We start from the raw sequence: 15,370 nt of genomic DNA on the forward strand, positions 1-15,370 counted from the left end.
TTAGGAGCTAAAAGCCTTTAGTGGATCAGGAGTACAGGAAGATTCAAAGGAGGTAACAAAAATTCCTGTTTTAGAAATAAATCCACAAAGCTGGGGAATAGCAGAGTTTGTATCTGCAGCTGCAGTGTCTCAGCGGTTCTCTGTCAGCCCCACACCCAGCCCAAGGCGACAGCCCTGTTGTCACTGCTTGTTTCTTCAAGCAAACCTCCCAGCACACACCACCTGCTTTGGGAGCCGCCTAGGAACGGGCCCGGGCACACGCAGGGCTCGGGCAGCCGTGCCCTGGAGCGAGCGAGGCGGAGGGAGCCGCGCTGCATGGAGAGATGTCAGGGCAGAGAGGGCAGCGGCTGCTGCTGCTGGGAGAGCACCCAGCACCCACCCCTGTGACACAGCCCCTCCTCTCCGTGCCCTTCCCTCTGCAGCGCGGCTGTAACACAGAAGGGCCGGGAATGTTCTGCCCCAGCCCGACCCCTGCCCCAGCTGCAGGGCTTTGCCTGTCCATGTGACGACTCACTACGTGAGCGAGCTCTCCTCCCTTGGCTAGATGGCCATGGACAACTGAGGCTTTGCTTGGAATACAGGCTCCACTGGCCAGGTAAGAAGAGTTTGTGAGAGCTGCTCAAAAATTTCTCCCCGGGTGCCTCTGCCTGAAACACACATCCTTTGCTGAAGTTGTTCCTGAACAAAGAGGTACTAGAAAAGAGATTGTGACAGGGCGAAGAACTGGTTGAGAGATGAAAATAGGAGATTATTACTTAATGGTTTGTTTAGCAATACACAGTGTATTCACAGATATCCCAGAGTAAATCGGGAGATGATGGCCAAGGACCAGGGCCAAGGCACAGGGACACCCGAGGCCGGGCCTTCCCCACTCAGGGCGTTGCCTCTGCCCCACACGCCCTCCCAAACACACTCCCACCTGCAGCAGCTTGAGGCACGGTCTGAGGCACGGGCATGCCCAGCGGGAGCACCCGGCCTCCACAGCCCCCAGAGGGAAGCGACAGGGCTGGGCACGGCCAGACAGCGGGGATAAAGGCACGGCTGGCAGCACTGAGTCTGGCCGTGCGTGCAGCCTCACTGCGTGCATGGCCAGCGGCAGGGCTGCCAGGGAGCAAGGCTGGGCCAGAACCGGCTCCTCGCACCCTTCCTGGAGTTTCCAAGCCATTTTTAAACGCTCGCATTTCAATTCCCTTGCTCATTTTCAATTGTCCAGAGCACAGTAACTGAATTTAACACCCATCTTTCCCTGCATCCGCAGTCACTGCCTTTTACATCCTCTCAGCGAGAATTCAGTCTCTGTGAAAGCGTGGCTTTCCCCGGGCACCCCAGTGAGCCGTGGCACGCAGGCAACACCTAGGAGCAACCCACACAAGCCCCTCGGCCGAATCTGCCTCGCCGAATCCCTGGACCTGCGTATCCAGCTGTGAGGCTAACGCAGTACAATTTATTTTTCAATCAGCCTCCCGGGCCCCTGCAGCCAAACGCCGCCCAGGAGGGGCCGTGTCCGAGGGGCTTCTGCGGCAGGAGGGAAGGCTGACGCTGCCGCCAGAAACCTCCCCATACTGTCCTTCCTCTGAGGGTAATTCCAGTGTTTTACTCCGAAGCACACGCCGGAGGGCTCCGGGTGTGTGCCTCACGCATTTCATGAACCGCCAGGCTGGGGCTGTCACCCCAGGGTGCTGAGGAGCAGCAGCAGCCAAGCGAGGCGGCTCTGCACCCCCTGGGCTGAACCCCGCCACGCCACCACATTTCACAAAACCCCCAGCGCCCGTTTTCAGACTTTAAAAACATTATTTTCATTAAAACAAATTATAAAATGTCAAGATGGGAAAGCCTCCGATATTTATAGAGAGGAAGAGAAATGGTAACATTGTTTTAAATTGTCTTTTTTGGATACAAAAATTAAATTGGTCTGTTGCGTGAAAACAGGCTATAACAAAAAACGATTACAGAAAATCAGCTAAGAAACCCTATTTTTTTGAATTCTCGGAATCACAGATCGCACATTCTTCATAATTTCTGTGCAAATACGTTTCATATGCCCTATCCAGACACATCGTATAGATCACTGGACTGATCGACTTTGCTCCTCTCATTTAAGATACCATTTACCTAACTATTTAATCCAGTATTTTACAAACATCTTGACAGCACCCGACCCATTCATCAAAACATGCTGATGGTCATTTCCACCACTAAACGAGGAGGATTACACAGATCCCTCACAATCTTTACCAGGATAGTCTGTTCTGTTCTCTTCTCAAAACCTGAGATTTTTTTGTTTTCCCCTCAACCTCTAGTCACAAATCAGCCCTTTGTCTCGTTCAGTAAACAGCTTCACATTTATTTTTAAGCAATTTCTCCGTAATTCAAATTCCCACTAAGAGCTCTCCGGACCCCTTATTATTTCCCAATGACAGCCGTAATTGCGGCTCCGGCTCCGCTTTCTGCCTGCTCCGCCGCAGCTTAAGGTGGCCCCGGTGCAGAGTCGGGCGCTTCCCCACGCCTGGGTGAGCCCCACGCCACCTTCCCTCCACGAAGCACACAGCGGGGCACGACTAACGCGGCATCCCAGCCAGGGAGGAGTCAATCCATCCCTGCTTTCCCCAGCGAAAACCAGCAAATGGCTGTTGAAACAAATCGGACTTTGGTTTTATTGCTTGAGCCTAAAGTTGAAACTAAATCCTCGATATTTCTGTGTAAGATTCTGCTAAATTCTCTTTTTATTTTATGTCTTGCAGGCGAAGTGACAGGCAAGGCAAATGGCCTCTCAGAGCTCGAATTTACAGGCCGTTTACTGTGATTTCGGCTGCTAAATGGGCTGGAGTCCCTGCTGCCCCAGTGCAGGGACTCCTCTCTGCCCCGAGCTCCGCGCCCGCAAGAGGCAATGGCCGGGCATCACACGCAAAATGATGAAAAGGCACGGCAGAAAGTGGGGAAGGTGATGCAAAGTCTGCTCAGCGGCACACTCGCCATCTCCGACGCACAGACGCATTAATTTTAAATCAGAAAGGGTGTGCGAGGCTGCACTGACAGCTACAGAGATGGAGCTGCTGGAGTGCTTTATCATTTTGGAGAACGATTTCTGTCTCTGCTAGAAATTGCTGGGAGCTGACAAAATACAGTTGCTGCTTCAGTCTCTAACGTTTCAAGCTAAATTGAAATGACACCTTTAATCAATGGATGAAACCATACAGGGTAGAAAATGAGCATTGCTATTACCTGTTTTAATTGCATACTTCAGGGTTGTTCTGCAGTTCAATAAAATTTCTTCCAAGGTCTGTGGCTGGTCTGCCAGTTCCCAGTTATATTCCTGGAGCAGCTCATTTGGGTAATGGAAATCAATAACTTTTGTTGATCTATCAAAACTTTTCACCACATACTGAAGTAAAATGTCCACAACGTCTTGCAGGAAAGACATAGTAGTTATTTCTCCATTGCATGTCGGCAGAAGATCTGGGAATGGACAAATTTAGAAGTTAACTTCGTTTTATGACCACAAGCATAGATTCTGAACAAAGCCTTCTCCCATTTATGTTTACAAAATCTTTACAGTGTAGTCAATAAAAGCAGGTTTTGTTTTCATTTAATAAACAAATTGGCAAGTTTGTATTTTGAGGAATGTTCTTAAACATAACAAGATTTAATATCTTATCTAAATTGGCCAATTCTGTCCACAGTATATTTCAGACTAATTTTTAAGACAGTGAGAGCAGGGAAACAAGACAAAAGGGAAAACAAATCTCACAGGAAATAAAGATTGAGCAACAAATGCTACAAGCAGCACCTTTAAAACTGTCATTTGCCTTGCAATAAAATACCTTCTTGGTGGCTCTCCCAGGCAAGTGACTTGTTGATAATTTTCTGAGGCAATACTACAAGGGGTCTTGGTGTGCAGAAAGCTTTTGTTTAAGAGCGATGGCTCAGTCAAAACGAGACTATAGTGGAAGCCCCTAATTTGGGGTCCTGGGCTACCGAGCAAACGGGAGAGTCCTTGGCTAGTGTATGTCAGCGGGGAGCTGGGACCTATTCACTGGAGGAGACAATACCTCCAAGGTCAGAAAAGATGAACTGCAAAAATATCTGGAATTAAAGCAAATGAGTAGGAGAGAGCTCTGTCTCCCTCCTCCCCTCAAACCTTAATTACATCGCAGGGTCTTCAATGAGAAGGTCGATGCTTTCAGTGTTCCTTAGAAGGAAAAAGCTGCGGGCTCCAATACGCGAGATTTTACTAATTTGGGTTTTTCTTTTCGGGATTTTTTGTTGTTTGTGTGATTTTTCGCAGATTTGAGAAATGCCCGGCGGGGGCCAGGGCTGAGGGCGCAGAGCTCCGCCGCGCACCTCCGGGCCCCCCACGCCTCCGCGCAACGCTGGCGGGGGCGATTTTCGGACCGAACCGCTGTTTTTTTCTGGTTAGTTTTAAAGAAGCAGCGTGCCCCGGGAGCGCCGTTACCTGTTGAGTGCAGAAAGGCGTAATTCACGTCCGCTTTTTGACAACCGCAGGGCTTTTTGTCGCAGGTGCAGGTCGGCCTCGGCTCCGCTACCCCCGGGGCTGCTGCCCTGGCGCCGGTTTCCACGGTCTTCTCGGCATCTCCGTAGAGCAGGGCTTGACAGCGACACGGACAAACGGCCTCATTACCGGGGCATCGACCCTCGTCCCCCGCCCCCCCCGGCCCGGGGCAGGTCCCGCGGCGCTCCGTGGGCGCGCAGCCGCGCCCCCGCCGCGGGCTACCGGGGCCTCCCTGCCCTTACCACAGAGTTTGTTTCCGATCCCTCCCGTGAACTTCTGGGCAACCTGACACCAAGCTCTTGCTGTAAGAGAAAATCGAGGGGAGGGTCCGTGGGGCGGGAGTGGGCTGAGGGCGTCTCGCCCGACCCCCGGCCCGGCTCCCCAGGAACCGCCTGCCCCGCGGAGCCCCGCAGCGCTGGCCCGGGCTCGAGTCGCCGTCGGTCCCCGCCGCCCGCATCGCACCGCTTCGTCCCGCCGGTCGAGCTGTCACAAAGGGGCTCCGGCGACCGGGCAGCGCTGTCACGGCGGCTCCGTCGGGCCGGTCCCGCCCGGCCGCTCGGCGTCCTCCTACCTGTGCCGGGGGTCTCGGCGGCTGCGGAGCCCTCCTCGGCTCCAAAGGACCAGAAGCCGGAGCCGGGGCTTGCCATGGCGGAGGCGAACCGGCGGGGCGGGCGAGGAGCGGCGATCTGCAGCCCAGGCGGCCCGAGCGAGTGTGCGTGAGTGTGAGTGTGCGGTGTGTAAGTGCGCGCGGCTGCGCCAGGCGGCGGCAGGCGAAGGGGCGGGAGCGCCCCGGGCACGCGTGGGTGGGAGCGTCTCCCGTGGGCGCCCCCGGGGCGCGCTCCGCCGAGCTGCTTCGGCCGCGCCCCGCAGGCGCTGCTGCCCGGGACGGGGCGGGCGGCCCCACGGGAAGAGGTGCCCGCTGAGGCGGCCAGCGGCGACGGCGTCGGCCGTTCTAAGGCGTGTCTGCACCCCGCTGCAGCCGAGGAGTGGGGGGCGGCGGTGGGAGAACGGTAGCGCTCGGGGCAGATCCGAGCTATAGGCGCCGCTTGAGCTGGGGCTGCAGCTGCCCTGGGGGGCGAAGGCGAGCCAGGGTGCCTGTGCCGTCTTCACCCGACCGACGGTCCAGCGGCGGGGCGGGCGGAGAGGGCTGAGCCGCCCGGTGCCGCTGAGCGGAGTGGAATGGTAGTATTCCAAGCCCTGGCATGGGCGGCTGCGGTGGTCCAGACTGGTACCTCGAGGGGAAAGTTGAGACTACGGGGAAACGTTCTCAGTCCTTTAAGATGCAAAGCGAAGGGAAATCTCCCCGCCACACGTCCCACTTTTGCACCGGAGCACCTCCGCCCTGGCGAGCCGGGCGCTGCTGGGCGGTGGCGCCGAGGCCGGGCCGGCCCGTGCCGCCGGCGGCCCCGGGTGGGGAACAGACACCCCCGAGCCGTCCCATCGGCCCGGCCGCAGCCTCCGGCGGGAGCCCCGTCGGGCCGGGCCGCCGCGGAAAAGGCGCTGGTGGAGGGCCCGCAGCGGGCTGGGCTCCCGCTGTCCCTCCTGCTCCCGGGCAGGCAGGGGCGTCCTGGCTCCTAGGGACGTGCTGGAGGAGCCTTGCGCAACGCCGCGGCCGCCCCCGCGTGTCCCTGCAGCCCCGGGGAGCTCCCGGGGGCTTCCCGCAACATTCCCATTTGGGGAGCCTGGAGGAGCCGCCATCCTGGCTCCAGCCCCGAGGAGGCACAGGGCCCGGCGGCCAGACGGGAAGAGCGCGACAACTGTTCCCATTCCCTTCATGACGTCTTTGAAGGCAACCAAACCTCCCTTTTCCACCCAGCCGGGTCTTCGCGGGAGAGTTTCCCTGCCGCGGCTGCCTCTCTGACACAGGAGGGATTTCAAACCCTGGCCTTGGAGCGGGGCAGGCAGGACCACACCAGGTGAGAATGTGGCTCTGCCGAGACGGCTGGTCAAGCAGGGTCCCCACGCCACTCGCAGCCAGGCCCCGTGTTCAGCTCGGGGCATCTCTCTGCTTTCTGTAGGTACCCACATGGTTATGAGAAGTGCCTACCATGAGACCTCACAGAAATGGCTCAATGCTTTAAAACACTGCTGTGGTGGGAAAGCAGAAGAAAACCAGTCCAGGTATCTCTTCATGTGAAATGTCTGTTCCAGTTGCCGCATCACACTGGCTTGCATGTAGATAATAATTCCAGCTTTCCACGGCCAGAGGCTGCTGCAAGCCCTTCCCTGTCTTGCTCACTCATGCCCCAGTCCACAGTGTTTTGTTGGTTCCAGATGTAATTCAGACACAATCAACTGTATCACTGCTTTGAACATTTTTATTTATCATTTTATGAATACATGACAAAACAACTTTGGAACAGATTTCAAAATTTTAACAATTTATAGCAAATTTTACATTGCAGTATGTTTTAATCCGGTGCACAGCCTTGTAACGAGTTACAGATCAGGAAGCAATGGTTATCTGTCTCTGGGGAAAAGGCCAAATGTGCGTGGGGAATGGACAAAACCCAGCCCCTGTGGCTGACTGCTGCCGCCAATTGTCACATTTAGGAGAGCTGAGGAACGGAGTAGAATCAGGCCTTTATGCTGGCATCATGAAATTTGCTTTCTCTTGCTTTGCAGCTGGGAACACGCAATTATGAATCCTGAAAGGAAGCGCTGCAATTATCTGTGTGGTTTCTGTGAAATAAGGTCTTTTGAATACGGAATCAGGGGGAAATTTGAACACTGTGGCTATTGCCTTTATTTTAATTTAATTTCTAGTGGAACTGATTACGAATGATCATTACATTTCAGCAGCAATCAACCAGAGAGTGTATTTCTATTCCTTTCTTGGTACCCCAGAGATTAAGATTCCTAAAAATCTAATGCAAATGAGAACAAAGCAAACATGATTTAGAAGTTCATCACTTAGTCACAAAGCTCAGAGGCAGAGGAGAGGGCTGGACATACTTCCCATAAATGGACATCTCCAACATAAAGATTATACACACAATATTGACCTTTAAAACTCGCTACTAGCTTTACAGTAAAGTCAATAATGAAATAAATTGCCCTAGTATGCTATTCAATTAATTGTATACATTTTCATTAAAGGGACACTTGCCACAAACAGGTCATCCCAAAATTTAAGCAATGTAAACTAAAATAAGCAGAAATTCCCCCATGGTGCTCTTGTCATTTTTTTCACCTGTAGAACAATTTATTAGAAACAATAACTAAGGTTTTCTGAAGGTGAATAGAAATTAGAAAGCTTAACTAGGGAACTATAAAGTAAATTATTATTTTGATTGGATGAGACTGATGAAGTGGAAAAACAGAAATATGCACTGAGGAAAGTAAACTAGACTTAAGCTGTTTAATAATTTTAGGATGTAGCAATGGTACATGAAAGAAAGCTGATTTTTATATTAGGTAAGAATAGGATATGTGACTGACAGTGTCCCTTTGCAATGGTCTTGGGATGTAAACCATAGTAATTAATATTCATATGAACACACACATTAACTTGAAACACTGAAGATTAAAAAAAAAAGGAAACACATGGTATAAAATGATAAAAAAAATTATGCTAATAAAAGCCAAATGGCAGCAGGAGCAGCAGCAGCAGCTAGAACTGCTGGATAAGGCGCCGGCGCTGTGAGGTCTTCCGCAGCAGTCGTCTGTAGTCATAGGGATTATCTTCGGCTTTACTCTCTTCCAGGGGTCTTTCTGCAACCCTCGACCTAGGGATTAAGCACAGAAGTGTTTTAGAAATTAAAGTCAAAACATTTACCTTGGCAAACACTCCTAATCGACTGCTTAACCTCCACCCTTGTGAGGGAAAAATAAAAGGAGAAAGAAAAAAAAATCAGCTGACTTTGCTAGGCCTCTTCCTGTGCTGCACAAAACAGGCACCTCGGAACAAACACATTATATGCTAGAAGCAGATGAACACAGAAGAACAACATGTTCTTCTATGAAGGGGACATAATGAAAGGACATAAAAACATTAAGAGCATGGGGATGCTTTGCAGAAGCATTTGCCTGATGGTTACTGCACCAGATTTTCAGTTGGCATAAATTTGTTTGCTCTGTATTTAACCTGCCTGTGGAGTTCACTGTAAGCGTCCATCTAATTTCATTTTATTTTCAGATGGCAAGATGCATTTTGAATGCCACCTCTGACAAGCTGGAATAGTGATGTGGAATCAGCTGTTACCATGTAACAAGATTAAAAAGAAAAGACAGTTATTTAAACAGTAAATTACTCTGAAATAATTACAAAATTTGTAGTGTTCTACACTTAAGGTGCCCCCACCACTGGTCCTTATCCAATGTCAAAGGTAAACTGCTAAATAAAAAGTACTCAATGCTTCACTTCTTGAAGTAGTTTGAGATGTCTGTACAGTCATTGGTTGTACAGTCCTGGTGACCCTATTCAAGAGATCCTGAAGTGCAGAAATGTTTATTAATTGCATTCATCTGCCCTCTGAGGTAACTCTAAATTCAGAAGTTACATAAATTTTGTTTCACTATGGCTGCAATTAGAACAGCAAACAGTAAAGAAATTTGCTCAGTAGCAAAACTCATTCACCTAAGCCAGACCTCAGGGTGACGGATTTGATTTGGTGTAATTAACCACCTTAGAAATGCAACATTTTCTCATGGTTGTAAACTATATGGTAATTCCCTGATATTATTACTTTTAATTACACTTTTAATTTAGAGCATACGTGAAAAAAAGGCCAGAAATGAAATATGTAAGGTGCACAAAATATTCTACATTTGGAATGTTCTACAAACATTTCCTCTATTACTACAGATGCATTTTCAAATTCAGTATTCATCCCTGGCTTAGCATTTCCCTTAAGACTTGGACCTAGATAGTTTTCAAAGTTTTTCTTACATTTAGGAACATGCAAGAAGATACAACTATATTAAGATACATAGGTGTGCGTTTGTATGTGCAGTGTGTGTGAGTGCACTGGCAAGAGTGAGAATATAAATTTCCTTAGCCTGGCAGTGGTCACCCTCTATTGAAGTCTATGTGGGAAGAAAGGAGGTTGAGCAAATGCTCCCTTTGGGGTTTTTCTCCTGGCTGTCCACCTTAGCGAGGCTACAGACAACTGTGCTGCTACAGGACAGTAGGAGAAGGAGGCAGTCAAGCTGGAGTCCTGCCTGCAGAAAACATGCAGAAAGTCTGGTGCACATCCACCCTGTTTAAAATCTAACAAATCAGAAATACAGTTTTTAGGTTCTGCCTCAGTTTAATTTTATTTTAGATCAGAGATGCAGAATGTCTGTTCACCTGGCCCTTGAAACAAAAAACTGGCAGGTAGGCTGAGCACCAATCACACTGGAATTTATCCCTCTTGCATGGGGAATATGTCAGATATTCCCATTTTGATATGGGAAATTTTAGCTAAATGTTTTGCAAGGTAGTTTGGTAAAATTTCATCTCTAAAGTAATAGATTTATGTGTAATTTTAAAGTGCATTTATTTTCATTAATATTTTGAATATGTCAACAAGGATAATATGCATTTTTTTCCTATTACTATTTTGTATGAATTACCGCTCAGTAGCTCGTAAAATGGAAGTCCTGCGCTCAATTGGGTATCGCTTCCTTCTTGTGGTAGTGCTGCTGTCCTTGGAGCTGGAGTCAGTAGATGAAATTTCTTGGTAGTAGATATCTAAATCTAGCACTTTGCTCAGACTGTCAATAAATAAGAACACTAAGTTAACAGTTTCACTTTTCAATATTATTTTCAGCATACAAACCCAAGGCAGCCAAATATCATTATTCTGTTTATGTGTTGAGGATCTAAGGAAAAATATATATAGGCACAAAAAAATCAGTCTCTGAAGTGTGACTGCTGTACCACATAGATATTGAGAATTTTGAAATGCTAAGTACTTTTATATATTCATAAAGGAGACATGACTGCAATTTTTGGGGTTTGCCATTAGAGTCAGTGGAGAGGCGTTTTTATGGTATAATAATCTGATCTATTTTAGATATCTCTTTGAGCAAGAGATGAATAATTTTCCTAAATACGACTACTTTTTTCTCTGAGTAGAGAGTCTAAAGCAACTAGTTCAGATATGGGTGTCAATTATGCAGATATCTCTTATTTTGTTAGGTGAATGCTACCCAAGGTATTATACATACAGAAAAAAAATCAATCCCAACATCCATTTTAGAATGGTTAAGGAAAGAAATAATATCCTAAAAAGAAACAGAATAGAGAAGTTCAGAATTCAGTCCTCATGTTGTTAGAAACCAGAAGTAATTAATTGATTTTACTTGCTATGTTCCACTAATACAGAGTTGGCACATGAGAGAAGATGCAGTCAGAGAAATGGTTAACTAGATTTAAGATGAGTGAAACCTAATTGACACCAATGAGAGAAAACACTAGGTTTTGGTGTATTAGTTATTTTTTCCCCTAGACTGGAGTCAATAGGTGTGAAATTTTTTTAGGATCCAAATGACATGAGAAAAAAAGCTGAAAGAGACCAAACATGGGGGACACGAACATAAGGTCAGTCCTTTAAGCTGCAGCATAATCAAGTGCAATCTAAACTGTGGTTGAATGATGCTCAATGCTGTGAGCATATTTTAAATAAATGTAATGTCATGCAACATCCTCTCAGATACATATTTTAGCCATGGAATTTGTATTCTGCAAGTTTGTATTGAGGACAGTGCAGAGAGCCCATTCATCTGGCAGCTATGAGCAGGCTGCCATCGCACACATGGTGCCACAGCAGTGCCACTGAGGGGGCAGCAGGAAAGCCTCAGTATTGAAACACAAATAAAATAAAGCTATGATATATGTCAGGAGCTGCCAACCCGGTCAGCAGCACACATAAGGATCTAAGATACAGAAGGACATCATTCCTTCTTTTCTGCAGAGATCCATCAAAATAGGTTAGTTGCACTGGGAAGAAAACACTTCTGGTTCAAATTTCAAGGGCTACTCTTCTTTAGCTGTTATTCATAGTTATTGTTTTTTTTTTTTATTATCTATTTCCAGACACTCATATATTTTTAGGAGAAAATTTTGACAGTCTTTGTATTTTTGCTGACAAAAAAGGACTGGTTACTCATTTGCTTTGACTAGAATTTTAAGCACCTTCAATTATTTTCTGTGTCAGAACTATCTTTGATGTGGACCTTATCTCATTATAATGCCTGTGTTACCATGGTAAAGGACCATGTTTTAGGAAAACTGAATGGCTAAATTCTATAATGGATTTTAGTCAATGAAAATTGCATTTTAACTTTACATGTATACATGTCCCCCTGTGAATCACCAAATTACCATTCTTTTTTCAATGCTTTATTCTCCTGGTTGAAGTACAGCTAAAAACTGTTCTAGAGTACTGGAGTGACAATAGTGAGATAATGAAAAAAACATTACCTTTCTTTCCTTGGTTTCCGTTTTTCATCTTGTATTGATTTCTAAGAAAGAAAAAGTAATTAAAAATACTAAAAGGAAAGCTCATGCAAATTTACAATTCATCAGTGTTAGGTAGGAGAGTGTTGTATATTTTTAAGTAAAAGAAATTATAGAAAATGGGCAAATGACCCAGAAAACCCTCTTTTAAGAACCTTTGAGACTGCGAATGTTGTTGCTCCCAAATTTGTTGCCATACTGTGAAAAAAAAAGCCAAAGTTCTGATGATCAGAACAGAAAAAGGAGATCTAAAACTTTCAAATAGCTATAGCTGTTTTAATGAAGTTGACAACACTATCTCACTGAGGCATATTTACTGTGATGCCAGAAGAGTTTCCATTAATAGAAGCAATGCAGTGGGAAGAGTTATAATCCTATTCTCATTAATGCCAACATAGTCTTCACACAGGTTTAGTAGAATAAAATGGACAAAGGCCCCATTTGAAAACAATATAACAAGTGACAAAAGAACCTTTAGGATACAAGATTTCTAAAAATGCAGAGGAGAGAAGATTTATAAGGAATGTGAATAATTTCTTATCTCTAATAGAGTTCTATCCCTACAGCCAAAACAATGCTATGTTGCAGCACCTAACACATCATACTTCAAAGGCAGCATTTTTTACTGCAGATTGTGGTCTTAATTGTGTTTCTTGCAAATGAGTGAAAGTGTATTAGAAGTAGGGACTGTAAAGTCACTGAGAATCAGAAATCCTAATGGACTTCAGTATGCAGGCAAATGAACATGACATATAATTCCAAAATGATAGAATGATTTAAAGAAATATACCCTAAAATAAAATTTTCATGCCTTATATAAATAATGGGCTATTGTCAGGCTTCATTTATACTTGCATACCCCTGCAGGTCATCTGATAGGCAAGGAGATGTGTGAGAATGTAAGGTGTCTAATTAATGTCTGTAGCATTATGTGAGAGAAATATCTGATTTTTCAAAAGATAGAGAATTTTTTTAAAAAATGCACTCATATATATTTTTTTTAATGCACTCAAGAAAAGCATTTCTTCACTTTCATATGATCTGGGCTTGATAATAATCTGTGAATGCCTGAAGGTCACAGAGATTTTTAATAAGGTAGAAAATCTGTAACATCTGGGAAAGCTGACTGCCCTCTAAAGCTGACTACCATTTAAAGTTAGAGCTTAATGACTTACCCAAGGTCTAAGAATTTAGCAACTAGTAGGTCTCCTTTCTAAGCTTCAGTGTATAGATATTTATGCTGAACCTTTCCCTGAACAGTGAACTACATGTCAGGAAGACAGGTTTCTCTTTTTCACACCTTCTTGAAAATACAACTCATTGAATGTAATATTGATTAATACCTTGAAAAGCTGTTGCTAAAAAATTGATTAAAAATCTCCCGGCACTACTGCAGTTCTTGTTTGCACTGATGCTGTGGCTGTTTTCTCGTACAGAGCTGGCTATGTAACAAATTAGCTCTCAGAAAATAATATATTCCTGACCTTATAGTGTTTAGTTTCCTAAATAAGCATTTACTTCAGAATTGTGCTTCTCAGAAATTTCCATATACAGATTCTGTGTCAGGCCTTTCATTTCAGTCCACAAAACAAATTTGATTCTTACATGCAATTTTTTTTAAAAGAATGTAATTTCTTTTCAGAATATCGCTGTTCCAAAGCTGTGCTATTTCAAAGTCCCAGAATAAAACATAGCTGTATTTGTCTTTTTTTTGGTATGCCAGACACAACCATCCCTACAGGCCCTGGTGACACCTTCTGTTGAAAGGAGAAGCAATTGCTACGGTTAGTTTATTAGCTGGGTTCTCACCGGCTGTTAAAATAGGTCACTAAGATACAGGCACCTCGAGCAAATCAGTTTAATTGCGTTTTTTGTTGGAAGTGCTTTCTGAGCTGCTTTTACATTTTCATTCTTTCTGCTTACTTTCTTGCCTTTTTTCCTATGTTTAAGGGCACTGAAGTCAAGAGGGGAAAGCAGCACTCGGTATCTGAACTTGGACCGAAGGCTATATATAGCGACACTCAAATCCATTAGTCTCCTGAGCTGTTGGTATTTGCCAGTGCCTTCATAATCACAATCTGACACATTTGTAAAGGAAGTTACAGTGTGCATACTAATACAATTTATTTTAGTATTTGCTCTCTCTGCAAGATCAAGTACTAATTTAGATGCTCAAAATAGCTCCAAACAAACCTGTGCCTCTCCTGGTTCTCTCCTGTGACTTACAAAGAAACTATGGAGACAGGGCACTAGATTTGTGTATTGAAAATGCAAATGCTACTTATGCCCATAATGAAAGTGTGATTAGGTGCAAAAATAAATACTAGTCTGGCATAGCTCCCCAGTCTGGGTAACTCTGTACTTCCATTTCAAGTCTTGTTTGAAATTTGAGGTTTGTGGCCTGCCTCCTTTCAGCACAACACAGCTTTTATGCTGCATTTGAAAATTATAATGGGAATTGGGCAATTAGAAAGAGAGTTTAGGTGGGAATTATCTGACAGTTTTAGTCCAGGAAAGCTTCTTAAACTCACATGTATTAGAGTGTAGTAGGTGGAGTCTTCTGGATTATTTAATGTCTTGGGCTTCCGTGGCCTTCTGGGGGGTCTCTGCATTGGGCGAGACTCTTCTACTTTGGCCACAACTGTAAAAAAGCAGAAGACAGCAATGTTTATTTCTACCCAGAACTGGAGGCCTTTGGAAAAACAAGAGAGAATTTCACCAAATGGAGAAAAAAATACACACAGCCACTTTTACTGCTTGCAGTAATTCAAGTAAGCAACTAGTTTGGACATTTTCATCAGCAGAGAATGGGTTTATCCATTTGAGTCCTGACTGCCCACAGGGACAAACGCCACATAGTGAATGCCAGGCTGGAGCAGCCCAGAAGTCTCCCTGGTACAGGCCTCTCTTTCTGAAAAGGGCTGATGCTCCACATTCAGAAAAGGGCTTTGGAGGGTAATGGCTACTGTGAGGCCACTGCCTCATAATGGGGACCTATGTGGCAGAGTTGATGTTTTTTTCAGACTCAAGTAAATCTTTAAGGTGCTGAATGAGGGAACTAGCTTTAGGCCTCTGTTTCAGAGGTTGTCCTCTACTTTATCACAGTGAAGATTTTCCTCCAGGTCTCCTGCTAAGGCTTTTCATTTCAAGCCAAATAATGTGCTACTGGGCAACACAGCATGACAATGTCCATCACATCCAATGCAGTCTATGTTAATGTACTCAAATTCTGGTCTCTTATTTCTGCAAAAAAACTTTCTGCAAACATGTGAAAAATGCCTTCACTCTAATAGAAATGAAATCAAGATTTTAACACAAAATGGAACTATTGTCCCCTGGCAGTCTCCCAGTTCAGAGTTAGACACTGACTTGCAGATTACATTGGCTGGCACATAGATACCTAGAAAAATATC

General features: G+C 45.6%; 2 protein-coding genes across 2 annotated transcripts in view; both read right to left on the reverse strand.

Moving 5' to 3' along the window:
- GAD2 (glutamate decarboxylase 2) overlaps positions 1-5,291 on the reverse strand; it is a 40,912-nt gene extending 35,621 nt beyond the window's left edge. The window contains exons 1-4 of the mRNA XM_030264484.4: positions 5,082-5,291; positions 4,753-4,812; positions 4,454-4,606; positions 3,223-3,456 (exon numbers count right to left, since the gene is read on the reverse strand). Of these exons, the coding sequence (XP_030120344.1) occupies positions 3,223-3,456; positions 4,454-4,606; positions 4,753-4,812; positions 5,082-5,157 (523 nt within the window). The 5' untranslated portion in view covers positions 5,158-5,291. The remainder of the gene's footprint in view (positions 1-3,222; positions 3,457-4,453; positions 4,607-4,752; positions 4,813-5,081) is intronic.
- Positions 5,292-6,806: 1,515 nt separating this feature from the next.
- The window catches only part of MYO3A (myosin IIIA), a 114,505-nt gene continuing 105,941 nt past the window's right edge, over positions 6,807-15,370 (reverse strand). Inside the window, exons 32-35 of the mRNA XM_072925418.1 lie at positions 14,489-14,598; positions 11,922-11,962; positions 10,070-10,210; positions 6,807-8,238 (exon numbers count right to left, since the gene is read on the reverse strand). Coding sequence (XP_072781519.1) covers positions 8,124-8,238; positions 10,070-10,210; positions 11,922-11,962; positions 14,489-14,598 — 407 coding nt within the window. The 3' untranslated portion in view covers positions 6,807-8,123. The remainder of the gene's footprint in view (positions 8,239-10,069; positions 10,211-11,921; positions 11,963-14,488; positions 14,599-15,370) is intronic.

The sequence above is a fragment of the Taeniopygia guttata genome, chromosome 2 (assembly GCF_048771995.1).
Source record: "Taeniopygia guttata chromosome 2, bTaeGut7.mat, whole genome shotgun sequence".
NCBI classification, from domain to species: Eukaryota; Metazoa; Chordata; class Aves; order Passeriformes; family Estrildidae; genus Taeniopygia; species Taeniopygia guttata.